General features: G+C 43.2%; 1 protein-coding gene and 1 pseudogene across 1 annotated transcript in view; one reads left to right on the forward strand and one right to left on the reverse strand.

The window, feature by feature from the left end:
* Positions 1-8,240, reverse strand: part of NLRP13 (NLR family pyrin domain containing 13) — a 31,202-nt gene extending 22,962 nt beyond the window's left edge. Inside the window, exons 1-4 of the mRNA XM_053606113.1 lie at positions 7,913-8,240; positions 5,917-5,985; positions 3,565-5,128; positions 371-535 (exon numbers count right to left, since the gene is read on the reverse strand). Coding sequence (XP_053462088.1) covers positions 371-535; positions 3,565-5,128; positions 5,917-5,985; positions 7,913-8,240 — 2,126 coding nt within the window. The remainder of the gene's footprint in view (positions 1-370; positions 536-3,564; positions 5,129-5,916; positions 5,986-7,912) is intronic.
* Positions 8,241-9,974: 1,734 nt separating this feature from the next.
* On the forward strand, positions 9,975-16,752 carry LOC128596513 (CREB3 regulatory factor-like; annotated as a pseudogene).
* Positions 16,753-17,885: the final 1,133 nt, after the last annotated feature.

Consider the following 17,885-nt stretch of genomic DNA (forward strand, 5'->3'; position numbering starts at 1 on the left):
TCCCTCACCCTCCTGAGTAGCTGGAACTACAGGCACCTACCACAGTGCCAGGCTATTTTTTTTAGAGACAGGGTCTCACTCTTGTCTCAGGCAAGTCTCAACGTCCTGAGCTCGAACAATCCACCTGCCTCAGCCTCCCAGAGTGCTGGGATTATAGGTGTGAACCACCTCATCTAGCCTTTTTTTTTTTTAAGATTTCAACCTACTTTGCCTAAGTAGCAGCTTTGTAAATCCAAGGCCTAGATTTACTTCATTCTCCTCAGTGCCTAAACTTGCCTTCAAGGCAAGTGGTAGGTGATGCTAATCAAAAGAAAGAAGTCAGGTTTTCCTCCCACCCTGTACCCTAGAACTACCAGTGCCCCACACTTACGTCAGTTTTTGGAGTTTGCTCCTGGGATTTCTCAGTGCGCGGCAGAGACTCCTCATGGATGAGATGCTAAGCTTGCTGTTACTCAGATCCAGCTCACTCAAATATCTGTTGGTGACAAACGCAGTGCAAATGCCCTTCCACTGCTGTGTCCCCGAGCCACCAGTGCTTTAGGAGGAAAAGAGAGAAGAATAAATTATGGCCCACGGAAGGAAGAAAGAGATCTAACAAAACATTGGGGATTGAAGGGATTGATTAGTGTTCCAGTCATGAGAATTTGTGCTTTAAAAAAAGCACAGCTGCCAAAATCCCAGATGTTTTATTCCCACAGTTCCTAACAATTAATTCTCTTTGGAGGAGAACACACATGCGGGCGGGGGTGGAGAAGGCCATAAGCACAATGCTCCAACATCCAGGCTTAAAGTTGGCAGACCCAAGACGATCTCAGAGCTCTTCCCTAAGTGGTGTTACTTATTCCATGTTCCCGTGTCTTTCCCAAAGGTTAAAAGAACTATTCATTCCCGGTCATGAAAAATTGATGTACGAAAACCTTCACACATGAGAGAAAGAAATGAGGGGGAAAGGCCTGCATAAAAAAATATATAATGTTTGCCTTAATGATTCTTGTTATGCTTTTCCAACATTCTGCATGTATCTGTTGATGACAACCCACTTAAATGGGATAGCAAGGCAGAGGAAAGCAAAGTTAGAGCTACAATACATTGCCATCCGAAAATAATCAGGAGCTGTCTTTGGATGTTTATGATTGAAAAATGAGAAAGACAAAAAATGTGGTTTCTGATAAAAGGATCTGTGTCCCTGCCTTCCATCTCTATAGTATTTTGTAATAAAAAAAGATTCATACAAGTATTTAGGATTTAGAATTATTAGAATTCTAACTACTTGTAATGTCCCTAATGCAATAGGCTCTCAATGTTAATAATAAGAGTAACCGAGTGTTAAATTCATGAATTAAAGTTTTTGTTTCAGAAAAGATAAAAGAAGTAAAATGAAGAGCATGTCCCTTAAGCAGTGAAAGGACGCAGAGTTATCCCTCTGTGCCCAGAGGCGCAGCGTCTCAGAGTGGCTATTTCCAACCTTGAGTATGTGTGCATGTGTGCACACATGTGTACATTGTTTACTTTGAGACAGAGTCTCAAGCTGTTGCCCTGGATAGAGTGCCATGGCAGCATAGCTCATAGCAACCTCCAACTCCTGGGCTCAAGCGATCCTCTTGCCTCCGTTTTTCTATTTTTAGTAGAGATGGGGTCTTGCTTTTGCTCAGTCTGGTCTCAAACTCATGAGCTCAAGCAATCCACCCACTTTAGCCTCCCAGACTGCTAGTATTACAAGTGTGAGCCACCACGCCCAGCCACGTGTACTTGTTTTTTTTTTGTCCCCCTCGGTAGAGAGCTGTGGTGTCACAGCTCACAGCAACCTCAAACTCTTGGGCTTAAATGATTCTCTTGCTTCAGCCTCCCAAGTAGCTGGGACTACAGGTGCCCACCACAATGCCCAGCTATTTTTTTGTTGTGGTGGTTGTTGTCATTGTTGTTTAGCAGGCCCAGGCTGGGTTTGAACCCACCAGCCCGGGTGTATGTGGCTGGCACCCTAACCACTGTGCTACAGGCGCCAAACCCACGTGTACATTTTTAAATAAAGATTTCTGGGTCCATCTCAAATCTGCTAATCAGAATATCCCCAAGATAGGAAATGATAACTGAAAATAAATCACAGGCGATCATGCATAAAGTGACAAAGTATTAACCCCCAAAGTAAGTAAAATCACCCCAGGAAAACACTTGCATGAGAGCAGCTACTCATAGTACCCAACAGTAAACTCTGCCTAAATAAAGATCCCCCATCCCCATTGGGTTTTAGGAATTTCCAGACATAATAATCATAGCTCATGTATATTGAGCATATATTGCTCCAGACCTCAGGCCAAGCATCTTTCGAATAAAGTGGTCCCTTGGTACCCATGAGAAGGGAGAAGAAAAGATGAAACTGAGTTAGGCATCATGGCTCATGCTTGTGATGCCAGCACTTTGGGAGGCAAAGGCAGAAGGATCCTTTGAGATCAGGAGTTCAAGACCAGCCTGAACAAGAGTGAGATCCTGTCTTTATTAAAAAATAGAAAAATTAGGGCGGCGCCTGTGGCTCAGTCGGTAAGGCGCCGGCCCCATATACTGAGGGTGGCGGGTTCAAACCTGGCCCCGGCTGAACTGCAACAAAAAAATAGCCGGGCGTTGTGGCGGGTGCCTGTAGTCGCAGCTACTCGGGAGGCTGAGGCAGGAGAATTGCTTAAGCCCAGGAGCTGGAGGTTTCTGTGAGCTGTGTGACGCCATGGCACTCTACCAGGGCCATAAAGTGAGACTCTGTCTCTACAAAAAAAAAAAAAATAGAAAAATTAACCAGTTGTCATGGTAGGTACCTGTAGTCCCAACTATTTAGAAGGCAAGAGGGTTACTTGAGCCCAGGAGTTTGAGGTTGCTGTGAGCTATAATGCCATGGCTCTCTACCCAGGGAAACAGAGTAAAACTCTGTTTCAAATAAACAGAAAAAAAGATTAAGAGAGACAAAGAGAATATCAGCAATCGCATTTAAAGATCAGAGAGAGGGCCAGGTGCACTGGTTCATGCCTGTAGTCCCAGCTACTCAGGAGGCTAAGGCAGGAGGATCCCTTGAGCTCAGGATTTTGAGACCAACACAAGAAAGAGTGAGACTCCGTCTCCACTGAAAATAGAAAAAAAAATAGCAGGGCATGATGCTTGAGTATCTATAGTCCCAGTTACTCAGGAGGCTGAGACAGGAGGATCGCTTGAGCCCAGGAGTTTGAAGCTGCTGTGAACTGAGCTGAGGCCATGGGGATCCAAAGATGACAAAAACCAACTGCGCCTAAGAATTCCCTAACCTGCTTTTGGCTCTTGGCGGTGGGAAGACGAGTAATGACCTGCCTCCACTCCATGCCTAGATTCCTCTCCCCCTGCTGGATAGTAAATCCTGGTTAATGCACTTGCTACTGGCAAATCTGGGCCTTTTGTTTGGACACTTTATAGCCACAGACCTCTAGACGTGGCCCTTTAACCTGGACAACAGAGTGAGCTCTGTTTCAAACAAACGACAACAACCTTAAAACAGGATAAAGCTGAGGAAGAAATGGCTTTGCATTACTCACTCCAGAACTTCCCCCTTACCTCTCAGGGATGGGTCTGCTCACAGAAAGCCTCAGCTTGTGTAACTTCTCACAGTGCTTCAGGCAAAATGAAGACACTTGGAGCTCTGTGCTCCCTAAAATATCAACGTCAGCTTCAAAGATGTAACCCAACATCTTCTTGACAAAGTCTTCCTCCTGGGTCTCATGCAGAAAGCGAAAAAACTGTTGAGTGTCAAATTGGACAGAGGCAGTTTCAGACTCATCCAATTCTTCTTTCCACTCTAATAATTCCTCCATTATCCTAGGAGACATTTTACAATGCAAAGTGTCTTCCAGTTTTCTTATTAGGTCTTTCTTTAAAAGGCCAAAGAAGAACAGAACCATTGGAGCCCAGTAGGACTCTTGGTCAACTAAAACAGCCCTCAGTATTATCTTCATCTCTCCATGCTTTGTGGAGCTACTGTGAACGGATTCTCGAGGTTCCTCTAGCACGTAGAACATGGCGGCAAAAAACTCCTGGAAGCTTGGATGGGTAAAAGTAATGCAGTTCTCATGATCACTGACAGCCTGGAGAATACCCAAGTGGAAGAGAGAATTGATAAAGGGCACTTCCAAGAGCTGGTACTGGGCATCTTCTTCTCCAAACGTGAAGTTCAGAGACCACATCCCCTCAGCAGCCAATGCACAGAGGGTGTTCCATTGTCCTGGCAAGCTCTCATCTGGTAGGCCCGTGTCTGCTGTTGAGAACAAGTTGGAGAAAAAACAGGCATACAGACTCGTGGTGGTCTGGAGGTCAGAAGATCTTGCCTTTAGCTGCTTCAGGCAGGAACATATGGTCCAACATACCATGGGCGCACTGCAGGAATTAAAGAGAGCTTCATTCCGTCTTACCTGCTCCAACATTGCCTTTGCTTCTTTTTGGTTCCCCAAGCAACTGCTGAAATACACCTCCCGGTCTTCCTCTGCAAACCCTGTGACATGTACAAAGCATGGATTCACTAAAAAACTGGTGAGGTCTTTCACACAAGGTGTCCTAATGGTGATCAGTAAGGTGGCCAGGGGGACCAGCTCTTTCTTCAACAAGCTGAGGAGGATCTTGGTCACTGGTAGCTTCTGGTGCCAGCCTATACGTGGCGGGCTGTCCTCCAAGTGATAAGGGCCTGGCTCAGGTATGGTCATTTCCTGAAAGCCATCAACAACAAACAGAAGCCTCTCAGGTTGAGACATGAACTCTTCAATGAGGGCCTCAGAGTTGGGTTTGTCATCCCAACAAAGCAGGTCAGCAAAGGTGGTCTCCTGCATGTATTTTGTTTTAAGGCAGCTGAGGTAGAATATGTAGGAGAACCTATGCTGAAAGAGAATGCCTTCTGCCCAATGTAGCATAGCCTTCAGCACCAGGGTGGTCTTCCCAGTGCCTGCCCTGCCCTGCAAGACTATTGTCTGGGCCTGGGCTTTCGTCCCACTGGGATCCAGCAGTCTCTGCATTTCTTTATGCTCATCCTCTGATGTATTACAGATATATATGTGGCCTTCGGGACAAGGGATGTTATCCCACATTGCCAATATGTTAGTCTTCAACCTTTTTCTGAATTCTCTTCTGTGATCTAATACAGAAGTGAGGCAGAAAAAAAAAAGACACATACAAATGGTCAGAATGAATTTCAGAGTTAGGCATGATTCAATTACAGAGGTCCTACACCTAAAGTCTTGAACAAGACAAACAATCTTCACCTTCCAAGGCTTGTTTCCTTGTGGGGATGCGGGGGTGGGAAGTAACAAGAGGCAGGGATGGTTAAACAGTTCAGTGATATATACAAAAGAAAAATATATAGAGGTAGAAGAGACATGGAGAATGCCAACAGAAGAGGGCTGGGAAGAGATTGGTAGGGGCTTCTGCACAGAAAGTGGACATCTTAATCATAAGAAGTCAGCCCAGGGTAGACAACGAGTGTCAGTATCCTGAGACAAGAATGAGAACATTCTGCAGCATTATGACCAAGGTGCCTGGTGGAGGAGCACTCAGCTGCAGGAGGGCTGGACCATGAATATGTTTGTGCATGCATTTCATTGACTTACTACTTAAATATATGTATTTCTTTCTCAGTGGGAAAAAGTCTATAGGGACACAGGTACAAAAAATACAGATAGATGCCTATTAATGAACCTGTTAACTAGGTCAGTAGGTAGCCTGTTTCTCTGGAAACAGAGAATGCCCAGTTTAGGCGACTTGTTAGTCAATCCTCACTATTGGAAGAACTAGTTGAGAAGAATTTAATTTCTCAAATACTAAAAATTCAAGAAAATTTAAGGAGTCAAATGTGGACCTAGTGAAATGAGGGCTCCACCGAGCAATCTGTCCCTCATCACCATCATCACCACACGGTGAACAAACCTGTTTCTCCTTCTAGCACTTCTAAGTCTCCTTTGTCTGGATCTTGGGGTTCCTGTGTCTGCACATGCCCTGGAATAAATGACAACGATGAGACACTTTAACACCAAGACTGACAATGAGCCAGCAATGACCCAGCCTCCTGTAGAACCAGCTCCTTCAGTCACAAACTTGGGAGGGAAGAGAGTGAAGGAATCAGAGCTCAGTTTAAAAGAAAAAAGAGTGAGAGAGTGAGAATCAGGGCCTTGTAAAGTCATTTGCCAGGGTCACAGCTGTCAGGTGGAACTATCCTTTATGGCCTGACCTTGGAACCTGAGCTCTTAATCCCATCATCCCCAAAAGACAGCACACATCTACAGAGACAGGCCCTCTCACTGGTACATTCCCATAGCTCAGGCCCACTGCAGGGATCCCCACTGTACTAGTCCCTGAGGATGGAGCAGATGGGGCCGAATAAATCACACATGGGACTCCTGAAGGAACCAGACAAGTACCAAGGACAGACTCCTTTGTAGCCTTCAGGCAAGGGGGTTATGTGGCCATTCTGAATCAATGACCACAAATAAAGTTCTTCTTTGATAGCATTGTCCACTGTGTAAATTCCTCCCTCTGGGTCTCTATAAAGAGGGACTGCCAGTCAGAAACAGAATTTAAGGATTCTAGATCACATTCCCTCATGTTCTGCTTAACCTCTGACTATTCCAAACAAGTGTATCTGAGGGATTTAAAAATAAGAGGGAGGGGGAGGAGACGGCAGGGCAGAGAGAGTGGTCAGAGTTCTGGTCTCCCTCCCACCCTCCTGCCCACCAGGACACACACACAGAAGACTCAGCACTGCCCATGCCCACTCTCACTTCATTGTGGGGAAAGAAAATAGGTTACAGCTGAGCACAGAGCCTCTGGGGACCCACTGCCTAGGTTCAAATCCCAGCTCTCCTTGTCACCAGCTCTGTGACCTTGGGTGATTTACTTAAGTTGTCTAGGCCTCAGTTTCCTTCTCTGTAAACTAGGGATAATAGGACTTCCTTCTTATTTGTGTAGGAGTAAGCACAGATGCACAGAAAGCATTAAGACCAATTCTTGGTTTGTGATGGGCACCAGTTTGAATAACAGGCAGTTATTCAAATAGAATAGAATAACAGGCAGTGGGATCTGCTGTACGGCAACGTGGACATCCTCAATCTCACCGCTGTAGGTTAAACTGGGCAACACAAACCACAGGGTCTATGAGGAATGGGGTCATTGACTCATTTTGTTAAAGACACACTTAAAAACAGTCCACTTTTTCACTTTACAAAACACTTAGTGTTTCAGTAGGTCCCTCAGTGTGGTGGCAGGTGTGATGCGGCATCAGTAGGTCCTGTAGTGCCATGGTAGGTGTGACACAGAGTCAGTAGGTCCTGCAGTGTCTCTGCAGGTGTGACACAGCACTTTACCTTGAATGAGACATGAAGTGTACTTGTTGTGTGGGAAGTGCCGCAGCTTGTGAATTTTTGTGAAGTGGTGGAAGAAAAGTGACCTGAAAGAGTGTGTGCAGATCATCTTTCGGAGGCTGGTGGACCCCGGAGGCTGTGCCTGTGTGCGCACTGCACATGGCTCAGCTCAGCTGGCTGCAGGAACATTGTTTGGTTTGCTTTTGTGCCTACCTAGTGTTTTGGGGGGAAATCATGTATAAGGCAACATGATATTTGTGTTACACCCAAATTGTTTCAATACAATAGAAACAAAATACACATTTTCAAAAGCCTGTAACAGAAACACACATGCCTCTTCTGACCCGTCTTCTTGCTTTTGGTTGCCATTCCTTCCCAGGATAGAGCCTAAATCTTTATACCCCCTCTGCCTTCAACCTTTATACCTTCGTACGTAATCAGGGAGCTTCCTTTTTAGGGGTAGACTAGCAATTTAGAATGACCCTCTCAAAATCCACCAGCAACCTCCTTGCTCCTCCCATGAGAACTACAGGGCCCCAATCCTCCCATCCCCCTTGGAGACTCACTTTTCATTTCTTCTCTAACTTGCTCACATAGCGAAGTCAGATTCATTTTCCCAAGGATGCTGAGGACCACTTCCCAGAGTTGCCATTCTGGAAAGTGCTCATTCAAAAGGCAGAAGAGATTCACTGGGTCAGCAGCCCTCAGGTCTGCCCAGGGGATCTCTGGGAATCTCGCCTGAGACAGCTGTTTGATGTTCACACCAGGGACTTTCCAAGACCTCCCCAGTGGTCGGAGGTGAAGTCTGAATTCCTCCAGTTGATATTGATCCAGAGCCATCAGGTAAAGTAGAAGCCTGTCGGTATGTGTGTCGACAGTGGTAAAGGAGGTCATCGTGGCCAACACGTGAGGCTTTGCTCTTTGAAAAGGGACTCTGACATCCATAGAACAAGTACAACCTACAGGAAAGTAGACAGTTGAAACCATAAACCACGACTATGGCCTTAGTCATCTACACACCAACTTGGCTGATTTTCTCCTCACAGTACTTCCCGCTGCCTGTGTCTGTGCACTCACTTATCTGACTGCCAGTGCCTGGCACAGAAGAGATGCTCAGCTATGAGTGACATGAAGCATCGAGTCTCTATTGTGAATTATTACCTGCAGTTCATTCTCTAAACGACCGTGGACTTGAGTACAGTTATTGTCTCCATTTAAGAGTGGCAATGAAAGTGACATCTTTAAATTGTTACAAAGCATTAAAAAACCACCCTGCCAACCTAGATTATATGTCTAATGAAAATGCCCTGAAAATAAGAAAGTGAAATAAAGAGGTTTCCAGTCAAAAGCTGAAACAAAATCCGTGGCTGGCAGATGACTATATTGCCCACAACAGATGTAGGAAGTGGTTGATCAGATGAAAAGGTGGAGTTACCAAAAAGAACAGGCACACCAGAAATTGTCACCATGTGGATAAGTGTAAAAACATGTTGGCCCCACAACCCAGTGATGTCTGTGGGAATTTCCACATCTAGTAAAACATGAAAACAAGAAATTCATAAAGCTAAAGTCAAAGATGAATATTGAAATCCCTAAGATAACCATAATAGTAAACAAATGTATAACCAAAGAGTTAAAGAAAGAAAAGTTGAATAGAATATATTTCATTTATTTGTTATTGCTGTTAATTTTTTTTTGTTTTTTTGTTTTTGTTTTTGAGACAGAGTCTCTCTGTATCACCCTGAGTGTGTTATCATAGCTCACAGTAACCTCAAACTCCTTGGTTAAAACATCCTCCTGCCTCAGCCTCCCAGAAGCTGGGATTACAGGCACCCACAACCTCACCCAACTAGTTACTTCATTTATTTAAAAAATGTCAAGAAAGGGGCAATAAAAGAGGAGGAAACAGATGAAAGAAAAAATAGCATGATGATGTACTGAAACTAAAAAGTGTCATTTAAATAAAGGTAAATGAACTAAACATTTTAATTAAAGAAGAATATCTGTCAAACTAGATTAGATGCAAAAAGGTACATTTTAAGTAATAAGAGCATAAAACATTTAAAGTAAATTAATGAAAATTGTAGCATGAATACCCTAACCTAAAGAACATGGGTATAGTTCTGTCATTATCAAAGTATATTTTATTATCAATAGATGTAAAGGACACTTTATAATAAATCATTCCAACCTGAACATACAGCAAGTCTAATCTGTATCTAATAGTATAGCTTCAAAATATGTAATGCGAGAATAGAACGAAAGTAACGATTAACTCAAGGTTTAAATGCACATCCCAATAATTGAGGAAACAAGGGGAAAAAGTCAGGACACAGACAGTTTGATCTGCTTGATTAACCAATCTGACCTAATTGACATTTATAGACCAACTATTCAACAAATGCAATAAAAATGTTTCCATTTTTATAGATGGATGGGCAAAATGTTCTCATAGGCACTTCACAAATGAGGTTATCCAAACGGACAAATGGTGTGACTCCTAAGAAAGTTCAAATTAAAACCACAATAGTATAATACCACTCCTCAAGTGGAGTGCCTGGAATAATCAGGGGTGACACTGTGAATTGTTGTTCATGGCATGGAGCATGTGGGACTTCCACAGTCACCATGGAAGTGTACGAAGGTACAGCCACCTTGCAACTTATGTAAATGAGTTCATTGTAGTTCAAATGCTCTCTCTCTGAACGGGAGGGAAGTGGACACAAAAAGAAAGCTAGAAACGGAGATGCCATTTGCTTTAACCCAAACCTTAATACTTACTGGGTCACTCCTCAGTCTCAGTGTTTGTGTTCCTAAAAATTTATAGTTGAAACCTGCAGAATATAATAGTATCAAGAGGTGGGAACTTTAGGGGGTGGTTAGATTCTTCACCTGTGAGTGAGATTAATGGCCTTATAAAAGAGGTTGAAGGGAGTGCCCTAGTCCCTTTTTCCCCTCAGCCCCTTCCTCCAGGTGAGAACTCAGCAAGAGATGCCGTCTACAAAGCAGGAAGCAAACATTCACCAGATGCCGAGTCTGCCAGCACCTTGATCTTGAGCTTCCCAGCCTCTAGAACTGTGAGAAAAAGACATTTTGTTCTTTACAAATGACTCAGCCTGAAGTGTTCTGTTAAAGCAGCAGGAACAGGTTTGGCGCTTATTGCTCAGCGGCTAGGGGGCCAGCCACGTACACGTGGGGAGGTTGGGAGGGCTGGTGCAGTCACTTTTTGTGACCCCAGAGACAATACAAGCAGTTGGCCTTCTTTGGAGTGAGGGTAGGACTGCCAGGAATCTCCAGAAAATGTCTGCTTTTCTCTCCCCACCTGTTTTATGTTTCCCCAGATGGAAAACATGGTGGGGCTACAAAAATATGCTGCCAATCTTAAATTCAAGAAAACAGACTTTGGTCCTACCTAAACTATGGAGGAAAAAATGTTCTTGAAGAATGTGTACAGGACAGAGCCTGCGGTGCATGCCCAGGCAAAGGGAGGGAAGACCCAAGGGCCCCATCAAGCTGTGCTCTCACCTGTCCTGATCCCTGTACCTTGGACCTCTACCCTCTGGACAGCTGCTTGTTTCTGATTTCACTATATCAATAATAGATGTTCTTAAGAAACATAAACAGGCACAGCACCTGTAGCTCAGCAGCTAGAGCACCAGCCACTTACACAGAAGCTGGCTGGTTCGAATCCAGCCCAGGCCCGCCAAACAACAATGACAACTGCAACCAAAAAATAGCCCAGTGTTGTGGTGGGCACCTGTAGTCCCAGCTACTTGGGAGGCTGAGGCAAGAGAATTGCGTAAGCCCAAACGTTTGAGGTTGCTGTGAGCTGTGACACCAAGGCACTCTACCCAGGGTGACAGCTTGAGACTCTGTTTCAAAAAAAAAAAAAAGCAGCAGGAACAGACTAGCATGACCACCTCCACCCTGTGGCAGGCCCTCATTACACTCTGGTCAACAAGATACAAAGACCCTTTTTCTCTGCCCAAAGTTTGCTGTCTCCTTTCCTCAAACAGAGCATGATTCCCAAGATGTGCAGTGTCCCCAATACCCAGTGATTAGGAGGAAGGGGACAGAAGGAAAAAGATGTACAAATACATGCATCTTTTCATTTAAGAAGCAAGCACCTGTTTCTGTAAGGAAACCAATAGCATGTTGGAAATAATGAGTAACCCATTCTCCTGATAATCTAGGAACCAATCACTTGTACTAAGCACAGTTCTTACTATCTGGCATTCCAGAAAATTCTGCATGAGGATGAAGGACTAAACTGCCCTTCAACAGTACACTAGGGGGACATAAAAATGCACAACAGATAGGCCAGATCCGTGGCTCACTTCTATAATCCCAGCACTCCAGGAGGCCAAGGTGAGTGAATTGCTTGAGCTCAGGAGTCCAAGACCAGCTTGAGCAAGAACAAGACCCTGTCTCTACTAAAAATAGAAAAATTAGGGGGCACCTGTAGCTCAGCTCTGTGGTTAGGGCACTGGCCACATGCTTTAGGATTGGTGGGTTCGAACCTGGCCTGGCCTGGTTCGACAAAAAACAAAAAAAAAAATAACAACAACAAAAAAAAAATAGCCAGGCATTGTGGCGGGTACCTGTAGTGCCAGCTACTTGGGAGGCTGAGGCAAGAGAATCACTTGAGCCCAAGAGCTTGAGGTTGCTGTGAGCTATGATGTTACAGCACTCTACCCAGGGCCACAGAATGAGATTCTGTCTAGAAAAAAAAAAGAAAAAAATGCAAAACACTTAGTACTAAGTAGACCCATAAGCACTGCCTCATCTGTCCTTTGCTCCAGTTTTTCCTAGCTTTTTGCACATCTGAATAACCCCCACAATTATTGGTTTGGGAGTCACTGATGGATTTTAGCAAGTAAGTAAATTCATAGATATATATTCTGCAAATAACAAGAATCAACTGTAATTGGTATTGTGTTGAGTATTGGACCCATGCGGTGCCACGAAATCTCACAGCAAGTAGACCAGGCAAGTGGGGACTAGGAAAGGGGGTTTCACCAGACCTGAAGTGTGCACCAGATTGAGCAGGGGAGGAGGGAAAGAGTGATTAAAGGGTAATGGGCAGTGAAACAGCAAGTACAAGAGGAAGGGAGAAAATATAATACAAGAAGGGAGAAATTCAGCTGAAAAATCTCACAGAACTGTGGAATCGCCCTGCTTGAAGAGGTGGAAAGCTTCTACCTGGAGCAGGAAGGGCACGCAACAAATCCTTGCCCCAACGAGAAAACACCAGCAGGTCCCCTTGGGGAGGGGGTTGCCAGAGCAAAGATGAGGTCTGGAGCGCAGATAAGAGGCATCACCTACCAACTAGACCTTGACTCTCCCTCGAGTTTCCAGGCGCCCTGATTCAGGAAACCTCCTGGAAGTAGTTAACTCCACCCCAAAACTCCAGCCTGGGATTGGCTCTTGGGTCCTGCCACTTGCCCTCGGCTTCATTTTCAGCTTCATCTTTGGCTTCCTTAGTTCATGCTTCCCGCCCACGCCCTCCCCCCAGCACAACCTGAGGAAGGTTGAGAAGCCACCAAGACCCAGCTGTTCCATATAATCTCTGGTCCTTCTCGTTCAAGTCTAAATAATCAGTGGATGGGAGGCACCGCAGGGTTTTTAATTTAAAAACCATTTTCTCCAAAAGCAAATGGAGTCTTCTGCCCCAGCAAAAAGCCATGGATGTGAGGTAAGACCATAATCACCTCTGCTATCCTCTGACAGATCGCAGAAGGCAATGAAAGCTGAGAGGAAAAAAGAGTGGGACATTAAAACCATGAAAACCACCACTTAGGGAGACCATTTCTTCTCCCAAATGTAAGAATAATATCCATTAAACCATATAAAAATGGAATACTATTCAAGCTTTAAAAAAAGAAGGAAATCCTATCAACCACACAAAGCTAGAAGAGGTAAGAACTGTTTATGTAGGACCTTGATAAAATTCAATATCAGTTTGTGAGGTTTTTAAAATATTTAACAAACCCAGAACAGACGACAACTTCCTTAATTTGAGGAAGAGCTTCTAAAATATAATTCCTAGCATAATATTTATTGGAGAACAATAAAAGTTCATCCCCTGAAATAAAAAAGTAAGATAAGAAAACCTACCCTCACAACTTCCATTTAACATTGGACTCGAAGTCCTACTCAGGACAACAAAGGAGAAAAAGGAAATAATAAATATAAGATTGTAAAGATGAAAATAAAACTATCATTTTTTACAAGCAACGTTATTACTTACATAGGAAAAGCAAAGAAACAACCAATTTACAGAACGAAGTGAATTTAATAAGGTTCTCGCATACACATCAACTCTACACAAAGATAAAATAAACACAACACAAAATTCACCATCTTAACCACTTCTAAGCCAACAGTTCAGTAGTGTTACGTGCATTCCCACTGTTGTGCAATCATCACAACCATCCATCTCCAGAAACTTCTCAGCCTGAAAAACTAAAACCCGGCCACACCCACTAAACACCAACGCCCTGTTCCCCTCTTTCTCCAGCCCCTAGACACACCATTGTACTTTCTATCTCTGTGAATTTGACTATACATACAGCACGTTTTGCAGATGGTGTTTCATTTAGCATAATGTTATCAAGGTTCACCCATGTTGTAAGATATGTCAGAATGTCCTTCCTTTGCAAAGCTGAATAACACTTCCTTATATGTACACACATTTTATGTATCCATTCATCCATCAGTGGACACTTAGGTTGCTTCCATCTTTTGACTACCTTGAATAATGCTTCTGTGAACATGGGTGTACAAATTACTTTTATAATGCAAATATCTACTTTTGAACCATCAGATATATGTGTTTGCTTGTGTTCTATCTAATTGCATAAAGGCATGAAGGAAATAAATTTTTTACAGAGAAAATTTGCAAAGCTTGCTTGCTCCAAGGTAACCAATTGAAGTGACTTTTCTCTTGTTTATACTGATTTTATATTAATTTTTCCAAAAAATTGTATCATACTTTTATAGTAGAAAAATAAATTTTTTTTTGTTAGCCTGACATGGTGGCTCACGTCTGTAATCCCAGCATTCTGGAAAGATGAGGTGGTTGGATTGCTTCAAATCAGGAGTTCAAGATCAGCTTGAGCAAGAGCAAGACCTCATCACTACTAAAAATAGAAAAACTAGCCGGGTGTGGTGGCAATTGCCTACAGACAGTCTCAGCCACTCAGGAGGCTGAGGCAAGAGGATGGCTTGAGCCCAAGAGTTAGAGGTTGCTGTGAGCTATGATACCACAGTAGTCTACCCAAGGCAACAGAGTAAAATTCTGCCTCAAAAAAATAAAAAAGAAAAGAAAAAAGAAACATTGACCTAAGTCATAAAGTCCTCAAATTAAAGATAAACCAAACAGAAATGTAAAAAAAAAAAAACTTTGTTGTTTCACATTTGACCTATTAATCCTACTCTAAGCTCTTACCTTGTGGAAGTATGACTAGAAGAAGGTATTCCTTTAACTTGAAAATAGAGACAAATTTAAATTAATCTAAACATACAATAGGAAGAAAATTAAGTCAAATAGTAAAACCACATGATAAAGTATTATGCATCATTAAAAATAATTTACCAAGTCACGCGATTTCCGGGAACCCGTCAGGAAGAACATAAACAAAACAAACCGGAGGCAGCAGGGAGAGGGGCCATGGCCCCGGCAGGGGAACTAGACCCAGCTCCTGAGCCGCCTCTACACTCACAGAATCCCACACAATTATTAAAAAAAAAAAAAACAGTGTTGAAGAAGTTGAAGTGAAGATATTCTGGGGAAACATGCTGTTTATTGTGAAAACCATCTTTGGCCTTGGAATTAAGAGTAAAGCCAGAAAGGAATTTACAGACAAGAAAGAAAAGAAGTTTGGAATTGGACTCACAGGATCTGGGCTTGGAAATGCCTCAGCCTAGCATAAGTGGAATGGATCTGCCTTTTGGGAATGCCTTTCGAAGCCACACGTTTTCAGAACAAACTTTGATGAGCACAGATCTCTTAGCAAACAGTTCAGATCCAGATTTCATGTATGAACTGAGTGAAGAAATGCAGTCCCGAAGAAGATGAGGAGGATGAGGATGTTGGTGATAAGGATCATGATGAAGGGTTTGGCAGTGAGCACGGACTGTCTGAAAATGAGGAGGAGGAGGCAGATTATGAAGATGACAAAGATGATGATATTAGTGATACCTTCTCTGAACCAGGCTATGAAAATGATTCTGTAGAAGACTTGAAGGAGATGACTTCAATATCTTCTCAGAAGAGAGGTAAAAGAAGGCACTTCTGGGGACGGCACCTGTGGCTCAGTCGGTAAGGCGCCGGCCCCATATACCAAGGGTGGCGGGTTCAAACCCAGCCCCGGCCAAACTGCAACCAAAAAATAGCCGGGCGTTGTGGCTGGCACCTGTAGTCCCAGCTGCTTGGGAGGCTGAGGCAAGAGAATCGCTTAAGCCCAGGAGTTGGGGGTTGCTGTGAGCTGTGTGAGGCCACAGCACTCTACAGAGGGCCATAAAGTGAGACTCTGTCTCTACAAAAAAAAAAAAAAGAAGGCACTTCTGGGAGTACAGTGAACAACTTACACCATCACAGCAAGAGAGGATGCTGAGGCCCTCTGAGTGGAACCGAGATACCTTGCCAAGTAATATGTATCAGAAAAATGGCTTACATCATGGAAAATATGCAGTAAAGAAGTCACGGAGAACTGATGTAGAAGACCTGACTCAAATCCTAAAAAACTACTCCAGATAAGTAATGAACTACAGAAGCTGAATAAGGTGATTAGTGATCTGACTCCAGTCAGTGAACTTCCCTTAACAGCCGGGCCAAGGTCAAGGAAGGAAAAAACTAAGCTGGCTACCAGAGCTTGTCGGTTAAAGAAAAAAGCCCAGTATGAAGCTAATGAAGTGAAATTATGGGGCCTCAACACAGAATATGATAATTTATTGTTTGTAATCAATTCTATCAAGCAAGAGATTGTAAATCGAGTACAGAATCCAAAAGAGGAGAGAGGACCCAACATGGGGCAGAAGCTTGACATCCTCATTAAAGATACTCTGGGTCTCCCAGTTGCTGGGCAAACCTCCGAATTTGTTAACCAGGTATTAGAGAAGACGGCAGAAGGTAACCCCACTGGAGGCCTTGTCAGATTGAAGATACCATCATCAAAAGTGTAATCAGCTTCACTGGACACTGGTCAGAAATGTCTGCATTTGTCACATTATCCATTGTAAATTTTCATTCTGTTTTGCATGTCAGTTAGCATTATGTAAACATTTACAATTAGGTTACATTGTTTTAAGAACTAAGTAGCATAAGTGAAGCATGATCCAAAATACTTGATTATTGCATTTTCAGAGCATAAACCATGGTTAAAACTGCTACTGGCATCAGAAATGCAGCTCATATGTTTAAGTAAATGTTTAGGTACAGATTGCAAAAATCTGTTACAGCAAAACATTTTCAAGGAGTGAAATAATAAAATGCCAAGGATTGTGGCAGGTTTATGCTCTGAACCACACAAAAAAAATTGAGGAAGCATTTTTTTAAACAGTCAGTTTAGATTGTTTTTAGGATTATTGCTTTCTGTTCTAATTTTCCACAACCATTAATCTCATCTGTACACGGCACACCCAGCATTCCTGCCCGTGTGCCATATTAGATGTTCACTGTCAGAGCACCATATGATATATATAAATATATATACATATATATATGTCTGTGCAAGTAAGAAAAAAAGTATATTCTTTGTGCCTTGTATTTTGGGGAAACTATAAAACTGGTAATATTTTGTATGATGAAAAACCTTATGAGGAAAAACAAGATACGTAGATGGAAAAATTATGGGGTTTAAATTTTTTTTTTTGTTCCAACTCTTTTTCACATTTTTTGAATGTATATAAGACTATGTTGATTTGTGATCAGTGATTTTTGTATCCTCCAACCATTTTTTTTTTTTTGGCCGGGGCTAGGTTTGAACCCGCCACCTCCGGCAAATGGGACCGGCGCCCTACTGCTTGAGCCACAGGCGCCGCCCGATAAGACTATGTTGAAATGTAGATATATGCCACAGAGTCTGTGTATTGTATAAAAAACAAACAAACAAAAAAAAGATGGCTCTAGAAAACTCATATTTCGGTACTTGACCGGAAGAAGACAAATACTTGCACATTATTGCGATTGTTTTATTTTTTTGTACCAAAGACAAATGCAACTGATATGGCAAACTGCCAGTCTAAGTAAAGTTTTGCACAGCTTACATGATACTGTATGAATGTATGAAGAAAGGAGAAAAAAAGAAAAAATTAAGGGTGGCGCCTGTGGCTCAGTGAGTAGGGCACCAGCCCCATATACCGAGGGTGGTGGGTTCAAACCCAGCCCCGGCCAAACTGCAACAAAAAAATAGCCGGGTGTTGTGACGGGCGCCTGTAGTCCCAGCTGCTTGGGAGGCTGAGGCAGGAGAATCGCGTAAGCCCAAGAGCTGGAGGTTGCTGCAAGTGGTGTGACATCATGGCACTCTACCGAGGACG

Source organism: Nycticebus coucang, chromosome 10 (genome assembly GCF_027406575.1).
Source record: "Nycticebus coucang isolate mNycCou1 chromosome 10, mNycCou1.pri, whole genome shotgun sequence".
Classification (NCBI taxonomy): Eukaryota; Metazoa; Chordata; class Mammalia; order Primates; family Lorisidae; genus Nycticebus; species Nycticebus coucang.